This window comes from Symphalangus syndactylus, chromosome 7 (assembly GCF_028878055.3).
Source record: "Symphalangus syndactylus isolate Jambi chromosome 7, NHGRI_mSymSyn1-v2.1_pri, whole genome shotgun sequence".
NCBI lineage: Eukaryota > Metazoa > Chordata > Mammalia > Primates > Hylobatidae > Symphalangus > Symphalangus syndactylus.
Window position 1 is genome coordinate 69900267 of NC_072429.2, and position 19799 is coordinate 69920065.

A 19799-nucleotide genomic window follows, 5' to 3' on the forward strand; every position below is an offset into this window, starting at 1 on the left:
TTTAACAGGGAAAGAGCCTGGAACTAAAAACAGGTCTAACACAAGATGCCGCCACACGATGGCACTGCTTCCGTAGACCTGGAAGAAACGCGGGCGCCGGAGCTGGCGGGGGACGCCCGGGTCTGCTGGGTCGGGGAGTAGCATCCGGCCGGAGAGCCCGCACCTCGAGGGGCCGGCAGACGACGCGATGACGTGACCGCGTCTCCCCCATCTGCTCTGCTTTTGGCGACAGCGTCCCGTCGGCCTTTCGGCCAGGATGCAGCAGCCGCGTCTCTGGGCCTCGACCCCCAGGGCCGGCCGGACCCGGGACCTCCGAGGAGAGCAGCGAGAACCGGGCCGGATTCCCTGAGGCGCCCGAGTGCGGTGCGGGCAGCCCTCCCCACCTGCCAGGCCGCCGCCTGGGGACCTCAGGACGAGGCTGTGGCTGTCCCCACGTCCCGTCCCCCGCGCCTCTTCCCGCATCTGGTCCCACGGTGGAGGCGCGGGGCAAGGGTCTCACGCGCGTGCCCACGGTCGGGGGGCGTCCTTGGACGCGCGGGTCCTCTCCCACGGGTCTCCACCCCCTGCCCTCCGGCGACAGGAGCCGGCCTGGGACGCGCGCGTTGCGGCCAAGTCCTGGTTTTGATTTCACTCCCAGCCCCGAGGAGCGAGGAGGTTCCAAGCCCACAAACAGGAAGAAGAGAAGGCCCTGGAGTGCGGGCAGAGGGAGTGTCATTCCCAGCAGCGCAGCGCGGGCCGGCCCGGGCCGGGGAGGGAGCAGCAGCGCGGGCACCCTCCTGCAACGCGGGCTGGGGGTCCCCAGGGCTGGGGAGGGGCCCCGAGGAGGAGCAGAGAGAGGGCGCGCCCCGGGAAGGCTCGGGGCGGCTCCGGGGGGCTCCCAGGGCGCCCCCGCCCCTTCCCCCGCGGCCCCGGGGCGCCCCCGCGGTGCCGGAGCCGGGGCGGGGCGTGCACGTCAGCCGGGGCTAGAAAAGGCGGCGGGGCTGGGCCCAGCGAGGTGACAGCCGTGCTTGGACGCAGAGCCCGGCCCGACGCTGCCATGAGCGCCGCGCTCTTCAGCCTGGACGGCCCGGCGCGCGGCGCGCCCTGGCCTGCGGAGCCTGCGCCCTTCTACGAACCAGGCCGATCGGGCAAGCCGGGCCGCGGGGCCGAGCCGGGAGCCCTAGGCGAGCCAGGCGCCGCCGCCCCCGCCATGTACGACGACGAGAGCGCCATCGACTTCAGCGCCTACATCGACTCCATGGCCGCCGTGCCCACCCTGGAGCTGTGCCACGACGAGCTCTTCGCGGACCTCTTCAACAGCAATCACAAGGCGGGTGGCGCGGGTCCCCCGGAGCTTCTTCCCGGCGGCCCCGCGCGCCCCTTGGGCCCGGGCCCTGCTGCTCCGCGCCCGCTCAAGCGCGAGCCCGACTGGGGCGACGGCGACGCGCACGGTTCGCTGTTGCCCGCGCAGGTGGCCGCGTGCGCACAGACCGTGGTGAGCCTGGCGGCCGCAGGGCAGCCCACCCCGCCCACGTCGCCAGAGCCGCCGCGCAGCAGCCCCGGGCCGACCCCCGCGCCCGGCCCCGCCAGGGAGAAGAGTGCCAGCAAGAGGGGCCCGGATCGCGGCAGCCCCGAGTACCGGCAGCGGCGCGAGCGCAACAACATCGCCGTGCGCAAGAGCCGCGACAAGGCCAAGCGGCGCAACCAGGAGATGCAGCAGAAGCTGGTGGAGCTGTCGGCCGAGAACGAGAAGTTGCACCAACGCGTGGAGCAGCTCACGCGGGACCTGGCCGGCCTCCGGCAGTTCTTCAAGCAGCTGCCCAGCCCGCCCTTCCTGCCGGCCGCCGGGACAGCAGACCGCCGGTAACGCGAGGCCGGGGCGGGAGAGACTCACCAACGACCCATACCTCAGACCCGACGGCCCAGAGCGGAGCGCGCCCTGCCCCGGCGCAGCCAGAGCCGCCGGGTGCCCGCTGCAGTTTCTTGGGACATAGGAGCGCAAAGAAGCTACAGCCTGGACCTACCACCACTGAACTGCGAGAGAAGCTAAACGTGTTTATTTTCCCTTAAATTATTTTTGTAATGGTAGCTTTTTCTACATCTTACTCCTGTTGATGCAGCTAAGGTACATTTGTAAAAAGAAAAAAAAAACAAGACTTTTCAGACCCTTTGTATTGTAGATAAGAGGAAAAGACTGAGCGTGCTCACTTTTTTATATTAATTTTTACAGTATTCGTAAGAATAAAGCAGCATTTGAAATCGCCCCTGCTTCCTATATTCGCAGTGACTCCCGCCTGCCCGCCGATGGCGCAGGACCCGGCTCGGGAAGGGTGCGTTCCGGACCCGCAGCCAGCGAGCACCAGGGAGCCCGGGCGCCAGGTGTGTGTATGTGGGCGGGGGGATGGGGCGGAGGCCCGAGCTGCTCAGGGGAGAGGGTCTGTGTCGCTTTTGAAACGCACTAAAGGTTCCAACTTGCCTAAGCTAGGTGGAGCACGGCTGAGCTCAGGTAAGCCAGCAGCTTTCCAGCAGGTGTTCTCCCGAAGAACGCAGACCTGGGGAAGGGTTGACTGGGGGCCCCTGCTGAGAACAGTCCAAGAGCTCCCTAACTGTAGAGGCTGCTGGAGGGGCGAGGGGCAGAACCCTGGGCTGAATCATCTCCCGCTTTCCCGGGACTTTGCTTTCACTTTCCTCAGTCTTGTGGACAGTCAAGTAGATTTTCTTTTGACACGGAGTCTCGCTCTGTCACCCAGGCTGGAGTGCAGTGGCGCGATCTCGGCTCACTGCAAGCTCCACCTCCCGGGTTCACGCCATTCTCCTGCCTCAGCCTCTCCGAGTAGCTGGGACTACAGGCGCCGCCACCATGCCCGGCTAATTTTTTTGTATTTTTAGTAGAGACGGGGTTTCACCGCGTTAGCCAGGATGGTCTCGATCTCCTGACCTCGTGATCCGCCCGCCTCGGCCTCCCAAAGTGCTGGGATTACAAGCGTGAGCCACCGCGCCCGGCCTTCAAGTAGATTTTCAAAAGTGCTCCAGAAAGGCCAGAATAGTCATGTAGTGGATGAAAAGGGCAGTCACAAAACTGCTTAAGACCAGCTGTCTTGCCAGTAATTGCAATGTTCTAAGATTTAATTAAAAAGCCGCCTGCCTTTAACCCAAGAACACTTGGTATTAGGGCACCATTTCTTCGTCATGGGCTGCTACGTGTATCTTATGTAGTTAACCATGGCCTGTCATGATTGTATTGCTATAAGGAAGGGAACAAAATCTTTATAGTATCCAAAGATAATTAATTCTTGGTTTAAATCTCTGCCAGCAAAGCAAATAACCGACTGCTCCTTAGTCTGTGATCTTTGCTCTCCGTGCCCATTACCCAGCCTAATTAAAGCAGGTGTGTGGTGGAGCCAGCTATCCCCACCACCATTCAGCAGAGCCACGATCACACCAGTTCAGAGAGCTACACTTTATTAACAGTTTCACCTGTGATACAGTTCCCTAGAACATTTTCCCAAAAGTAGTGAACTGCAAAGTGCTTAGGTTTGACATTTATTGTAGCAGAACAGTAATATCACAGTATGGGACAAAGGTTTATACTTTGCAGGGTATTCTTTGGGGGAATGTTAAAACAAATACTGTAAGAAAAACATGTTCAATCATGGTAAAATGTTCAACTTGTTAAAATTACAAACGGAACAAAATTTTTTTTCCTCATATATTGCCTAAATACCAAATGAAGAGCTTAAGCTTAAGATTCAATGTGAAAACAAGAGTAAATATGTTCCTAAATTTGCAGAAAATAAAACTGTAGAAAAAGGTATTTTGATTTACAGTTCACAAACTATATCTTAACATTTCCCCAGAAAAATCTAAGTTTCAAGATCGTAAACTACGTTCACTGTGTCCATAGTTAACAAATAACTACCCCAAATCAGCACCACCACCACCACCACTCTTGCAGCCACATTGCAAAGTTCACAGATCCTGCGGCAACCGCTAGTGTTCTGCAGAGGCCCCTCCTGCACTCAGAAGCTCGATTTCCTCCAATCCAATGCAGCTGGTCGGGTGGGCGGATACGGACTGGACAAAACAATTTAACAACCCCACTTCCTTTCCGAGGACGCTCTTCACTTCGTAGCTCTGCAGTGATAAAAGGCACGCTGGTTAAAGCAAACAGCGTGGGACGTACTGTTCCCAACACGGAAAACCAGAGAGCCAGAGTGGAAGGCCCTTTCCCCAGTCCACGATCTTCCACTCCTCAAATGGCGGAGAACAGTGGTAGGAAGGAGAAACAAATGAAGAGCCACTACATACATAATACATATGTGTGTGTATATATATATCCATTTATTTTAGCAAGTGAAGGAACTACCCCATTCTGGTAACTGAATTCCGTTTTTACTTGGGACATGCACACAGACTGCTGGGAACGCCGGGGCTGGGCACACAGTGCCCACAGCTGTCTCCCACTTCCTTTAGGACACTTCCTCAATCTAGCAACACCTCCAGTCGAGGGATTTCCTGGTGCTTTGCCCCAAACTTCCTTCCTTAATAGGATCCCATTTCTTCTAGAGTTACACTGGGCTAAAGTCCTCCATGTTTTTGTAATAAGACTTCGCTTTTTCTTCTAATTCTTTTTGGTTAGTCCCAGGTGAGTTTCGTCTCCAGATGAGACAGGTACAGGGAGTCCTTGGCCCCCATCCCTGACCAGGCTGAGAGGGTGGGGTGCACCCCATTATAGATCAAGCTGCAGAATGCCATTGCGGGTAGGGCTAAAATAAAGGCTCAAAAGCACTGAGATATTCCATCTCTGGCCGTCTGGGAGATTAAAGCCCTAGAAGACAATGCCACTTGCAGAGTAATATCATGGGTACCCCACACCCCTCCTCTGTGCAAGGCATTTCGCAGTTGCTACAGCAGTTCTGTTTGGTGTCTATTAACTCACCCCTCCCATCGTTATGGTGTCATGGCCAAAGAGACTGAGGCTGGAGAAGCCAGAAAACGTGGCCAAAGCAGGTAGAGTGTGGCTCCTTGATGCCCTTCCCTTCAAAGGTGTGAGTCTCACTGCCTTTCCCTGAGTTTGAGCTGGCCTCAGTGTCTGGCTTCTCATGAACAGAGTGCGGTGGAAGGGACACCAAGTGATGTTCCACGCCTGGTTAAGAAAGTTGCCCAGCTTCCAGCTGGCCCGTGGGATCCACACACATGCTGTGAGGGGGGTCCGGCCAGAGCTGTGGCCTGCACGTAGGAGCCTTCTGTGACTCCCACCGGCCTTGGGGGCACCCACTAATGCCCAGTGGAGCTGTCCGGATGAAGCCCTGTCCAAACAAGAGTTCTGTGTACAGAATGAATATTGATGCCACCAAGTTTTGAGATGGTTTGTTTTGTAAAAATAAATGTCAGGATCAGTCTGGGATGTGAACGCTACTGACGCCAACTCGTGGGGGGACTTTCATTTTCCCATTTGTAAGACAGGCATGGTGCCTATTCAGTGTGCTTTGTCAAGAGTTTTGGCTTCCTTGGTGAAAAAGAATAAAGTCAACAGGATGGTTTAATGTAGTGATGGGGGCAGTGGGTGTTACTGGTCAAGACAGGCGGAGACACGGAACTTGGTAATGGAAGCTGAGGCCTTCCCAAGGGCTCTGAGGTGGCATGGACGGCAAGTGCAGCTGCTCACTCGCTCACGCATGGGGGTTTATTACGAGCCCATGTGGGCCCGTCACTGAAGAGATGGCAGTGAGCAGGACAGTCTCCAGGCTGCTGGACTGGAGGGGACACCAGGGGGTACAGAAGCAGAAGCGGGGTCACTGCACAGGGAGGGAGGGTGGAGGCGGCATGCTGGACACCCTTCTGGTGCCTTATAGTTTCAGTTAGTCTTGCATGTTTGTGCAAGTGTGAAACAGATGACCCTGTGGTCTTCTGGAGTAAAAGTACGCAATTCTGACTTAGAAAAAGCCAGCAAAAAATCATTTATTTGTAAAATGTTAGGTTTGGCTATATTATCTGTAAATGGAGTTTAAAATTTTTTATTACTTTTTTTGAGACTGAGTCTTGCTCTGTCACCCAGGCTGGAATGGAGTGAGCTCGACTCACTGCAACCTCTGCCTCCTGGGTTCAAGCAGTTCTCCTGCCTCAGCCTTCCAAGTAGTTGGGATTATAGGTGTGCACCACCATGCCTGGCTAATTTTTTAATTTTTAATACAGATGGGTTTTCACCGTGTTGGCCAGGATGGTCTTGAACTCCTGACCTCAGGTGATCTGCCCGACTGGGCCTCCCAAAGTGCTGGGATTACAGGTGTCAGCCACTGTGCCCAAGTAATAAATCTTTTATGTGTGGGAGAAATTAACATGGAGAGGTTTAAACAACCATATTAGCAAACTCCCAAGCACTCACTATTCATATGAATGTGTGTCTGCATATGTGTAAAATGTGCTCTTTTAAAAAAATCACTATATATGTTCCTTTAACTTTTCCTTTTCTGAAAGCTAAGGAAACAAACTTCAAGTTCCATGTCACAATAATGTTACTATTGAGAAATGAGATGCACAACTACAGACAATCCTACTGTTTCACATCTGCAGCTTGACCACATTACAGTAAAGGCATAAAACTTAACACTCAAGTATCTTAACCGAAACAGTACATTTGCCCCAGGGAATGGAGTTACAGTTCTTGTGGAAAGCCCCAGTTTGATTCTCTGAATTTTGGTGAATGTGCATGCTCATCCAGAAAACTGACAGAATCCATACTGGGTATCTCTCAGCTAACATCTCTACCCAGGCCACTCTGGCACCCATCTTCTATCAGCTTCTTTCCAGATCTGCAGTAAAGACCTGATCAGCCACTGTGAGTAGAGCTGGGCATGGGGTAAAGAGCCTCCTAAGTTGTCTACTTCCAGGCTTGGAACTTACCCCACAGTCCACTGGTATTGGCCCTGAAACCAGAGCACCCAAAAAGGTGATACTAAGGCTGCTGCCACCCTGTGGCCCTCACCCAATGCATACACATACACACATGCAGACACGTACACACATGTATGCATGTGTCAAGCATATGTGCATACACAGCATAGTCAAGTGGACACATATGCACATGGGCATGGGCAAAGGTGCTCTGATGCACACACACTGCATAAATGTGCACACACGTGCACTCAGGTACACACACCTTTGAGCTCTTTATAAGCAGGGCTTTTACCTATGGGAATATTCTGGTTGACAAGTTAAATGTGTAGGAGGAACAAGCGCCTTAGCCAGAAGGAAACCAAGTGAAGGAAGGAGGATTTCTGCCAGGGTTCCTAGTCTCTGGGTCTCTAAAGAGGGGTGGGGATCGGAAGGGGTGTCAAGCACTGTCCATTGCTGGCGGCTTCCTGGATGGTGACCAGGGATGCCAAGCAGGCAGCTACTACCACAGCACCGCCCCGCCCTTCTGAGTAGCATGGAGCAGCTGGAAAGCTGTGTGCCATGCCCAAGTGTTGGTTGAATCTGTTGAGGTTGTGGGTTTTGGTTTGTTTTGTCATGCGTTCTCAAACGGGCGTTTCTAATGCTTTCTCCCAACATTCTCCATCAAGATGTGTTCCCTGAAAACTCAGATCTGCCATCTTTAGCACCTACTCAAACTTCTACCCGGTCAGCTGTGGGCAGTTCCCCCCTTTCTGGGCACTGCCTCCTCCTTTCTTCCTCTCTCCCCCCAGGATTCAGACAAGGAGACAAGGAATTGGCTGACAGGCACTGCTGTGTGGTCGGTTGCCTGTTATACACTTAAACTTCCTTAAGGACAGAAAAGCACATACGCTGTTCCCCATTATGCCCCTTGGGCTGGCTCCCAACTCTGCAGGTGGTCACTCTGTGGGGTAACAATGACCTTCCCTCTGTGGGATGTCTTTGCCTTGGGCACTGCACTCATCCCCCTAGCAGGGAAATATGGGCTCTACCTTGCTGGGACATTGGGAGGTTGAACGGGGAACCGTGAGAATGCGGTAGGCTCAGTTCCTGGCCCGTAGTGATGACTCACCTTTTGCACCACTAGGGAACACTTGCTGATGAGCCTCCACAGCCCGGCCTCAGCATCAATCCCTGTGTGCAGCAGCTCAGGGGACAGTTCCGAGCTGGAGCTCAGGGCCACTGAGGAGCTTTAAAGCTGGTGGGTGTTGTGCCAGGAGGGAGCAGAAGCTCTTTTTTTTTCTGAGACGGAGTCTTGCTCTGTTGCCCAGGCTGGAGTATGGTGCAATCTCAGCTCACTGCAACCTCTACCTCCCCAGTTCCAGTGATTCTTCTGCTTCAGCCTCCCGAGTAGCTGGAGTTACAGATGCGCACCACCACACCCAGCTTTTTTGTATTTTCAGTAGAGATGGGGTGTCACCATGTTGGCCAGGCTGGTCTCAAACTCCTGACCCCAGGTGATCCGCCCACCTCGGCCTCTCAAAGTGCTGGGATTACAGGCATGAGCCACCATGCCCAGCCAAGAGCAGAAACTCTTTAGAGCTTGCAGTTGATTCTAGTGTATTCTCACTTGTGATCCTCAAAGATCCCGCTCATAGACTTATCCATGTTCCAATTTAATCCAACTCTGACAGACATGGTTTAGATGAGAGAGGACAAACTGCTGCTCTGCCTTGCAGGGCTGCTGGCCCCTCCTGAGATGCAGTGGGTGAGAGGGTGGCAGGGGTAGTGGGGCAGGGAGGAGTCTCCATAGGACAGGTCAAGTCACCACAAATTTGGGTTGGATACTTGGGAGGCTGAGGCAGGGGGATCGTTTGAGCCCAGGAGTTCGAGGCTGTAGTGAGCTTATGGTTATGTCACTGCACTCCAGCCTGGATGACAGAGCAAGACTGCCTAAAAAAAAAATAAAAAAAAATTCTGTCTAGAATCTGGCCATGGGGACCCATTAGACAAAGACTCCTTATTTGACTGACCACAGAGCTCCAGGATGATCAGCCTCCCCAGACACCACACTCCCTTCCAGTGTGGCCCAAGTCAGCTCCCTGGTTGTGGAGCCCACTCTGGTTCCAGATGTCTCTTGTGAACTGGGGCTGTGCCCAGGGGCCACTGAGTGGCTGGTCCCCTTCTGTGGCTATTCCATGAGCCACTTGTGGTGCTTTTAAGTGGCTTTCACAAGACACAGGTGGCATCTCCAGGACAGATGTCTCATTTATGAGGGTCAAATTTCACACAGCAGAAACTCTTTGGCCCATCAATTATATATTTAGGTGGCTTTTCTTGGAGGAGCCACCCCGCTTTACTAAGATTCACCACAGTGACTCTTAGGGCAGGACAGTCACATTACCAGTTATTCAGAGTCTGGAATACCCAGTGTTTAAAAAAAGAAAAAAAAAGCATCTTGGGGAATTCCATCCTATTAACATGACACCTTGGCAGTAGGACTCCAACCTGAAGACTGTGTTGCTGTAATCAAAGCCAGGGGGCAGGCTGGGTGCAGCGGCTCATGCCTGTAATCCCATCACTTTGGGAGGCCAAGGTGGGAGGATCACCTGAGGTCAAGAGTTCGAGACCAGCTTGGCCAGCCTGGTGAAACCCCATCTCTACTAAAAATACAAAAATTAGCTGGGAGTGGTGGCTCATGCCTGTAGTCTCAGCTACTCGGGAGGGTGAGGCAGGAGAATCGCTTGAACCTGGGAGGCGGAGGTTGCAGTGAGCCAAGATCACGCCACTGTGCTCTAGCCTGGACAGAGAATGAAACTCTTGTCTAAAAACAAAAACAAAAGCATACAAACAAAAAAACCAGGGGACAGATTCCTGCATCTACCTCAACAATGATCTAAAATAACCTCATTTCCACAGAGGAAAGGAACCTATCAGTCTGAATGGCAGACATATCTGCATTTCACTCTCGAGTATCTACACCACTTCCTAGTGGGATGGGTTGTAATAGAACACATTTGGGAGTGGGGGCTTCCTCTGGGGATGAGTTGCTCATGCAGGCTACCGAGTGTGCGGCCCCCTGGGCTGGGCGCCCTGCACTTACCCCATCTTCACCGGCGGCAAACCTCAGCAGGGAGGAAATGCTGCGCTGCAACAGCTGCAACAGCAGAAGCAGGGCTGGGTTAAACTCCCTCCAACACAGTAAGTGCTCAAGTTAGATTACTCATTCCCCAAAATTAACATGTTACATCCAAACCACCTGTCTTCAGAGCTTCAGTCTCACGGCCTTAGGTCAAAGATGTGTTTTAACATGGAGAGACTGTTCACAAAGGGTGCATCCTCCCACCTTTCTTAGGGAAGCTCCTAAGGCCTAGAGGGAGCTCCAGATGCAACCCATCCCAGCCGAGTCCCAGCGCCTCTGCAGGCGTACAGGAGGACATGCACCCGCTTCAGCTCTGTCTCACCTTCGCTATGTTGGAGTGAGCTAGGAGTGAGTGCGTGCTCTGGCCTGGCTCCTACCTTGACCTTCACTCTGCACTGGGGTCTTGAGCGGCAGTCCAGGAAGACCTGCAGGTGCCTCTTGAGAACAGGAGATGTGACCACCCGGGAGCAGTCCCCACAGGAAAAGGCGCCTCTGGTATATGAAAACCCAAGGAAAGACAAGGCCCCGGGAGGCACAAGTCAGGAAAGGTCCAGTGGGAGACATTTTCCTAAACATGAGTGTCTGCTGAGATATAAAACAGGGCTTTACTCTCAGAATCAAGTTTCTGAGAGAGGCCTGCAGCTGCCTGGACTCAGCCTGTCCAAGGGATGAACATCAGCGTCGAGTAGCACTGGCTGGAGGCCGACGAGGGGAGCAGAGGAGGGGATGCTGAGCCTCCCAGGAAGGGAGGTCAGGGCCTGGGAGGCCAGGGGTCAGGCTGCCCCCTGGCCCAGGAGAGAAAGTCTGCTCTCAGCTGCCAGCACAGCCACTGTTGTGTGCTACCATGCATGCCTGTACGTGTGCTCATCTCTTCCACACAGTCCAGTGATGGCTTGTGTAAGGCCACCAGCCCAGGTATGCCAAGGAGACATTTGCTCTTTGCTTTGTGTTTTTTTTTTTTCTTTCTTTGAGATGGAGTCTCGCTCTCGCTCTGTCACCCAGGTTGGAGTGCAGTGGTGCGATCTCGGCTCACTGCAACCTCCACCTCCCCCTGGTTCAAGTGATTCTCCCACTTCAGCCTCCTGAGTAGCTGGGACTACAGGTGTGTGCCACCATGCCCGGCTAATTTTTGTATTTTTAAAATTAGTAATAGAGATGGGGTTTCACTGTGTTGGCCAGGCTGGTCTTGAACTCCTGACCTCAAGTGATCTACCTGCCTCACCTCTCACAGTATTGGGATTACAGGCGTGAGACACTGCGCCTGGCCGATCTTTGCTTTTTTTTCTCTTTTTCTTTCTGAGACAGAGTCTCACTCTGTTGCCAGGCTGGAGTGCAGTGGTGCGATCTCGGCTCACTGCAACCTCCGACTCCCCGTTTCAAGAGATTCTCCTGCCTCAGCCTCCCAAGCAGCTGGGATTACAGGCACGTGCCACCACGCCCAGCTAATGTTTGTATTTTTAGTAGAGACTGTGTTTTGCCATGTTGGCCAGGATGGTCTAGATCTCCTTACCTTGTGATCCGCCTGCCTCAGCCTCCCAAAGTGCTGAGATTACAGACGTGAGCCACCACGCCCAGCCTCTTTGCTTTTTAAGAAGCAGAAAAGTAATGAGCCTGTCCCTTTCTATCACATGACACTGCACTTGGGAGGCCGGAGGACTGACTTCACAGGGACAGACTGCACTGACATGGGCCCAGACCCTGAGGGAGGGCAGCACAGTGGGGTGGGCAGGGACATCTGTCCAGTAGCTGCTCACTGTAAACGTGGTCTCTGTAAACGTCTGCACCTTTCACAAAAGCCAGGCTATATAGTCACCAAGTTTTTTTTACTTATTCATGTTTGTCCTGTTTTTTTAATTCTCCTGGCTGATAATAAAGGAGGTGGGGACAAAACCCAGCACTTCTATCTCATAACAGGAGCAGCTGCAAGAAACAGCAGAAATCTCAGTAAGGAAAACCCACCGGGCCCCAGGGGCCTCTTCCCTTGCCGTTCAGCAGAGGTGGAGGTTGCCCCTTGAGCTCTCGAAGGAGTTACCTGAGGCAGCAAGGCCCAGGTTCTGGGGCTGGGTTGCTTCTGTGCCCTTTCGGTTCTAGGGCTTTCAGGACAGCCCCTGTCCCCTTACCTGTCTTCCAGCCTCTGTTCCAATCTCCCGTTGCCACACATGTCACACACAGGCCATGAGAAAGCAGTGCTCTCGTCTACGCCAACCACAGTGCCTAGGCCCAAGAGAAGGAAAGCCCACCTCAGAGGCGGCTCTGCCCTCTCTGACTCCTCTGCTTCTCCACACGCAGAGGACAACATGAGGGGCCTCGTGATTTTTGCCTTACTTGTGAGTTTATATACATGTTCCTCAGATTTTTATAATTTCTACTTATTGTACAAAGAAAAATTATAACAATAAGAAGTACGTTTTAAAACTTGCCTGCATATTACCACCTAACTGAAGTATTTTCGTTGGGATATTTTTCCAGATGCATAGGTAGTTACATCGCCACAGCTGAGCCGGCCCTCAGTCCCTCAAACATTCCCCATATTGCATATTTAGGTCTGTGCTTTTTCTGTAGCACAGTAATAATATATAGACTCTTAACAGTGATGAGTGTTTGAGTTATGATTATGCCACTGCACTCCAGCCTGGGTGACAGGGCAAGACCCTGTCCCCGCTCCCAAATAAAAAGATGAAATAAATGGTAAATTGACAAATGGAAAAGACACCTGAGACGTGTGTCAGAGACACCTGTGAGCATCCCAGAGGGTCATGGAAGGCTTCCTGAGGAAGGGAGTGAGGGGGTTCCACAAGACAACCAGGGCGGGCCACACAGACTCTGCACACCATGGCAGGGCTGAGGCAGGGCGAGCACAGTTGGTCACTGCTTGCTGGGGATTCAGATAGTCTGATTTTCTTGGATGTGAAGCATTGTAGATATCATCTAGATACATCACCAAATCGCAGATGTCCTTGTTGAAAAGTGGTGAAATTAGATGTTTGAAGAAAAAGTAAAATCTGAGTTTCTAGAAAAATAGAAGGGTCTTCCTTTCCACTCTTGGTGCAAAAAATTTCATTACCCACTAAAACAAGCATTGGGAGAAAATTTATCTTTAGAGGATAAATCAGAAGTATGAGAATGAGTAGGCTTGGTTTATTAAAGTGCATTCATGCAATGCATACTTGAATGACTTTTTAAAAATGAAAATAATAGATCTTGATTTTGAAAAGGCTGCCCTAGCTAATGACATTGTCAAAGTGGGTCAAAGGGATGAAAAGCAAAGTCAACAAAGGCTCATAATGCAGCTGGAAAGCAGTGTTGACTAATTCACAACAGGCAGGCGCATGAGGAGGTGCAAGGGGAGAAAGGAGCGGCTGCATCCCCAAGCCCCAGAGCACATCTGGCACCGTGGCCTGGCTCCTGCCCAGGGCCTGCAGGCCCACCAAAGACCCACTCACTGGTTTACTGGTGCTTGGTAAATGACTGCTACCTTAATAAAAAGTAGACTGCTACCAGCCAAAGTTCCTTTTTATCCTAGGATATCCATGGGTGTTAATAGCATTTACATTTATATGGGATTAAGCAGTTTCCTTCTAATTAGAGAATAAGGCAAGAGTTGAGGAAATACATTTCATCTGAGGTCCATAAGCCATTGTGGAAATCTTTTCTGGCAACCCTAAATAAATTTCAAGAGATGGCTGGGAAGTGTATGATTAAACATTCACTTAAGGCCGGGCACAGTGGCTCATGCCTGTAATCCCAGCACTTTGGGCAGCCGAGGTGGGAGGATCACGAGGTCAAGAGATCGTGACCATCCTGGCCAACATGGTGAAACTCTGTCTCTACTAAAAATAAAAAATTAGCCGGGTGTGGTGGCACGCGCCTGTAGTCCCAGCTCCTTGGGAGGCTGAGGCAGGAGAATCGCTTGAACCCAGGAGGCAGAGGTTGCAGTGAGCCGAGATCACGCCACTATACTCAAGCCTGGTGACAGAGAGAGACTCTGTCTCAAAAAAACAAAAACAAAAGACATTCACTTAAATGAGCATCAGAAAGAAAAAGACAGTTTACATCAGGGTTGAGGACACCATACTCATGAACTTGCCAGCAGTTTGCCATTAAGTCTTTACTTTGCTTGTCGTATGTGCAGAAATGTCTTATAATTAGGTTTGGGAAAGGTGTATTGCTGAGTTACAAACACATCTTTTTAAAAAGGTCCTTTCAAAGCGTCCTCAGGATGGGTGGGTCTGGCACTCATCACGCCTGGTGCACACATTTCTTCAGTAACTTGAACTCTGCTATACCCTCTTCCTCCCTATTTCCTGATGGAAAGAAGTCAGGGCTCATAAGTCTTCTATTTAGAAGCTGGAGCCTGGGTTTAGACAGGACTTCACCCCTCTTTCCACAGAGATGTGAACCTGCTGCATCCCTTCCTGCAGCCCTGCACCAGGTCCCATCGCTAGTGAGTGGTGGACAGAGAGGTGGTGAGCAGAGTGAGGGAGGGAAAACCAGCACTGCCAAACGACTTCACCCCAGAAGACATAGCAGAGAAACATTTCCGCACACCCCAGAGCTGCCACTCAGGGAGAACAGAGACGAGGAGGCCTTGTGACACCAGCAAGGAGTGAGTGCCTCCCCCTCACCCCGTCACTGAGACCTGGATGGACAGAGGGATGCTGCCAGCTCTCAGTGAGTGACTGTTCCATGCTCGGAATATATTCAGGGTCCTTTTAAACTCTACTCAGAGAAAATGTTCAGTACTCAGCCATCTGAGACCCAGATGCTCAGCTGGTTCAGCTGCTGAGAGAGCTGCCCAAGCCCTAGCACCAACTCTCTGCAGATGTGAAGGGGTCCCCTTGGAGCCATGCAGAGGACACGTCATCACTGAGATCTTCTGGACCAGGGCAGGGCAGAACAGAGCAAGGCTGAGGTGCTGAGATGGGGGCAACTGCTATTGCCAAACAGTAGTGAGGACTCCAGCCTTGCCTGGATTTGATGGAGGTGGGCAGGCCTGTGGCTGGCGGGTGTGCAGGCTGAGGACTGTGTAGGAGTAGGTCACTGCCTAGCTGCTACCTTGCTATGGACATTCCTGCATGTGAGGCTTGGATAAGCTTTGTTATTTTGCAGCTGGGGGTTTGTTTTCTCTTAATGCCCAGTTGACTGGTTCTCATTAAAGGATCTGGCAGCACTCAGCCCTGCCTCTGTGATAAGTCTGTTTACAAATCTTGAGCCCTACATGCGGGCCTGCAGGGCAGCTGTAGAACAGGCCTGGAAGCAGAAGAGGCCCACAGGGAATGCTACATGAAAATGGCGAGATATGAGGAAAATGAAATGTCAGAAACTTGAATCTATATAAAGAAAGGAAGAATATTAGAGAAGGAATAAATGAAGGTAAAATAAAATCTTTTACATTTCTAATTCTAAATTGATAGAAAAGATAATAGTTTACTTAAATAATAATAATGTAATCAATGATTATACCTTTTGAGTAAGTGAAATGCATAACAGGAGTGTTACAAGGGATGGGAAAGAAAAAAAAAAAGAAATCAGGAACACTCTGATATAAGGTACCTGCATTACCTGTGAAGCAGGACAGTGTTATTTGAAAGTGGACTTGATTGGCTGTAAAGCGTATTGCAAACTCCAGGGTAACCACCAGAAAAACTTAAAAATAAGTATAATTGGGCTGGGCATGGTGGCTCACGCCTGTAATCTCAGCACTTTGGGAGGCCAAGGCGGGAGGATCGTGAGGTCAGGAAATCGAGACCATCCTGGCTAACATAGTGAAACCCTGTCTCTACTAAAAATACTAAAAATTAGCCGGGCATGGTGGCGGGTGCCTGTAGTCCCAGCTACTCAGGAGGCTGAGGGAGAAGAATGGCGTGAACCCGGGAGGCGGGGCTTGCAGTGAGCTGAGATCGCGCCACTGCACTCCAGCCTGGGCGACAAAGCGAGACTCCTTCTCCAAAAAAAAAAAAAAAAAAAAAAAAAAAGTATAATTGATGTTTTGAAAGAAAAGAGAAAATGGAATCATAATGTTCAATAAAAATGAGAATAGGCAGAAAGAGTGGAAGACAAAAAAAGAAACAAGTGGGGCAATGAATAGAAAATAGTTATAAACACAGTTGATATTATCTCAGTTATATGAATAATCACTTAAAATGAGAATGGTCTCAATACACAAATTAAATGACAGAGACTATTAGAGTGAACAAAAAACAAGAACCAACTATATGTTGTTTATATAAAGACACATGGCTAGCCACAATGGCTCACACCCGTAATCCCAGCACTTTGGAAGGCCAAGGCCGGGGGATCATTTGAGGTCAGGAGTTTGACAGCAGCCTGGGCAACACAGTGAAACTCTGTCTCAACAACAACAACAACAACAACAACAACAACAACAACAAAAATTTACTGGGCATGGTGGTGTGTGCCATCCCAGTAGTCCTAGCTACTTGGGAGGCTGACGTGGGAGTATTACTTTAGCTCAAGAGTTCAAGGTTGCAGTAAGCTATGATCACACCAATGCACTCCAGCCTGGATGATCCTGTCTTAAAAATATTAAAACCAAAATATGCCCAGGAGTTTGAGAGCAGCCTGGACAATACAGCAAGACCCCATCTCAAAAAAAAAAAAAAGGATGAAAAAACCAGTAAGGAATCCAAAACACTTCTGGTTCCAAGCATTTCGGATATGGGATACTCAACTTGTATAATCATAATAACATAAATGCCATTCATTGATTTTCATCTTTGAGAATCAATCTGTAGAAAATGTGTGCAAAGCTTAATTATAGTTATACAACAGAATGTTACCAATCTTAACAATATAAAGTGCAGATGCAAAGGTAGGTAGATGGAAGAGTGTAATAAAAGAAGGGAAGGAGAGCTAATATTATTTTCTTCCACAGTGATATTATCTCCAGCAAACGGAACAACAAAACCCCTCTGGCTAACATCATAATCAGAAAGTACATGGTTAACCCTTAAGATTAAGAACAGGGCAAGGATGTTCCCACTACTGCTATTCTACATGGTACAGATAGTCCTAGGTAATGCAGTAAGACAAGAAAATAAAATAAAAGATACATAGATTGAGAAGAAAGAAAGAAAACTGTTCACAGATGACCCAGTTTTCTATGGAGAAAATCTCAAAGAAACAACAAAAAACCACTAAGTGATTACAGCAAAGTTGCAGGGTTAATATCAAAAAGTTAATTGTTTTCCTATGAAACACAATGAACGATTGGAATTTGAAATTAAAAACAATACTATTTACAATAGCAACAAAATAAATGAAATACTTAGGTATAAATCTACAAAATATGTACAAGATCTGTATGAGGAAAACTAAAAAACTCTTCTGAAAGATATCAAAGAAGATATAAATAAATGCAAAGATATTCCATGTTCATGAATAAGAAGGCTCTAGTATTAACATGTCATTTTTTCCCCACCTAATCTACACACTCAACACTATCCCAATCAAAATTTCATCAGGTTATTTTGTGGATATCAACAAATTGATTCTAAAGTTTATATGGAGAGGCAAAATGACCTAGAATAGCCAAGACAATATTGAAGAACAAGAACAAAGCTGGAAAACTGACAGTACCTGACTTCAAGACTTAAAAGTCGTAGTAATTGGCCGGGCGCGGTGGCTCACGCCTGTAATCCCAGCACTTTGGGAGGCCAAAGTGGGTGGATCACGAGGTCAGGAGATTGAGACCATCCTGGCTAACATGGTGAAACCCCGTCTCTCCTAAAAATACAAAAAAAAATTAGCCGGGCGTGGTGGTGGGCGCCTGTAGTCCCAGCTACTCGGGAGGCTGAAGCAGGAGAATGGCGTGAACCCGGGAGGCGGAGCTTGCAGTGAGCCAAGATCGCGCCACTGCACTCCAGCCTGGGCAACTGAGCAAGACTGTCTCAAAAAAAAAAAAGTTTCAATAATTAAGATGGTGTACTGGTAGCAAAAGAACAAATAGATCAAGGGAACACAGACCCTCATAAATATAGTCACCTGATCTTTGACAAGGGAACAAAGACATTTCAATGGAGAAAGAACAGTCTTTTCAACAAATGGTGCCAGAACAACTAGATTTCCACAGGCAAAAAAATGAATCTAGACATAGATCTTCCATCTTTTACAAAAAATAATTCAAAATGGATCATAGGCTTAAAGGTAAAACACAAAACTCCTAGAAAGAAAACAGGAGAAAATCTAGATGATCATGGGTCTGACAATGAGTTTTTAGATGTGACACCAGAAATGCAATTCGTGAAAGAAACAACTGATGTGAGACCTCATTAAAATTAAAACTTATGGTTTGTAAAAAGACTATTAAGAGTATGAAAAGGGCCAGAAGCGGTGGCTCATGACTGTAATCCCAGCAGTTTGGGAGGCCTAGGTGAGTGGATCACCTGAGGTCAGGAGTTCAAGACCAGCCTGGCCAACATGGTGAAACCCAGTCTCTACTAAACATACAAAAACTAGCTGGGCATGGTGGCAGGCACCTGTAATCCCAGCTACTCAGGAGGATAAGGGAGGAGAATTGCTTGAACCTGGGGGGTGGAAGTTGCAGTGAGCCAAGACTGCACCACTGCACTCCAGCCTGGGCAACAGAGAAAAAAGAAAAAAAAAGTATGAAAAGACAAGCCATGAACTGGGAAAAATATCTGCAAAAGACACATCTGATCAAGGACTGTTAACACTTAAAACTCAACAATAAGAAAATGAACAACCCACTTAAAAAATGAGCAAATGATTTGAACAGACAAATCATTAAAGAGGTTGACAAATAACCATATGAAAAGATGCTCAATGTCATACGTCATCAAGGAATTGCAAATTGAAGCAGCAATGGGATACTACTACACATCTATTAGAATGGCAAAAATCCAAAACACTAGTAACACCAAATGCTGGTGAGGATGTGGATCAAGAGGAGCTCTTATTCATTGCTGGTGGGAATACAAAATGATACAGCCAACTTTGGAAGACAGCTTAGCAGTTACTTCCAAAACTAAACATATGATCCAGCAATCATATTTCTTGGTATTTACCCACGAGTTGAAAACTTATGCCCACACAAAAACCTTCACACATGTCTATTGCAGCCTCATTAATAATTGCCAAAACTTGGAAGCAAACCAGAAAACTGTGGTACATCCATGCAATGGAATACTATTCAGTGCTAAAAAGAAATGAGCTATCAAGCCATGAAAAGATGTGGAGGAACCTTAAATGCATATTGCTAAGTGAAATAAGCTAATCTGAAAAGGCTGCATACCGCATGATTCCAACTATATGACATTCTGGAGAAGGCCAAACTACAGAGACAGTACAAAGAAGAGTGGCTGCCAGTAGTTAGTGGGGAGGGAGGGATGAAGAGCCAGGGCACAGGATTTTTAGGGTGGTGAAATTATTCTGTATGATACACTAATAGTAATGGTAGTACATGGTATTATACATCTGTCAAAACCAACAGAACTGTATAACACAAACAGAGAATGCTGGCTCCCCTGGGTGTGGGGGGGCATGGGAGCCCTGGCTCCTGTAAATGTAAGGAGCATTGGGTTCCTTGAGTGCGGGTTGACTGTGGGAGATGTGGGGGCCTTGGCTTCCCTGGTTTCCTTGACTGTGGGAGATGTGGGGGCCCTGGCTTCCCTGGGTGTGAGGAGCATTGACTCTGGCTTCCTTGGCTTTCCCAGGTGTAGGAACCCCTGGTCCCTCCAGCCTGGCTCCTAGGGCACTCACCCCTTGTTAGCCCAGTGCCTGGGCCAGCTGTAGCTGCTTGGAGAAGGCAAATTCCCAGCTGCTG

At 49.6% G+C, this 19799-nt stretch overlaps 2 protein-coding genes across 17 annotated transcripts in view; one reads left to right on the plus strand and one right to left on the minus strand.

Moving 5' to 3' along the window:
• Positions 1-979: 979 nt before the first annotated feature.
• On the plus strand, positions 980-2242 carry CEBPD (CCAAT enhancer binding protein delta). The gene has a single exon (XM_055286479.2). The coding sequence runs from the start codon at positions 1037-1039 to the stop codon at positions 1844-1846; it is 810 nt and encodes a 269-aa protein (XP_055142454.1). The 5' UTR covers positions 980-1036; the 3' UTR covers positions 1847-2242.
• Positions 2243-3424: 1182 nt separating this feature from the next.
• SPIDR (scaffold protein involved in DNA repair) overlaps positions 3425-19799 on the minus strand; it is a 522838-nt gene continuing 506463 nt past the window's right edge. For 8 of the 16 annotated variants that reach the window (XM_055286480.2, XM_055286481.2, XM_055286484.2 and 5 more), the window contains 4 exons: positions 12115-12208; positions 10372-10486; positions 9956-10009; positions 3425-4113 (listed from right to left, as the gene is read on the minus strand). In XM_055286480.2, the coding sequence (XP_055142455.1) occupies positions 3970-4113; positions 9956-10009; positions 10372-10486; positions 12115-12208 (407 nt within the window). In that variant the 3' untranslated portion in view covers positions 3425-3969. Of the gene's footprint in view, positions 4114-9955; positions 10010-10316; positions 10487-12114; positions 12209-19799 lie in introns of all 16 variants that reach the window. The other 8 variants (XR_010121893.1, XR_010121891.1, XM_063643327.1 and 5 more) reach the window with 5 other exon arrangements.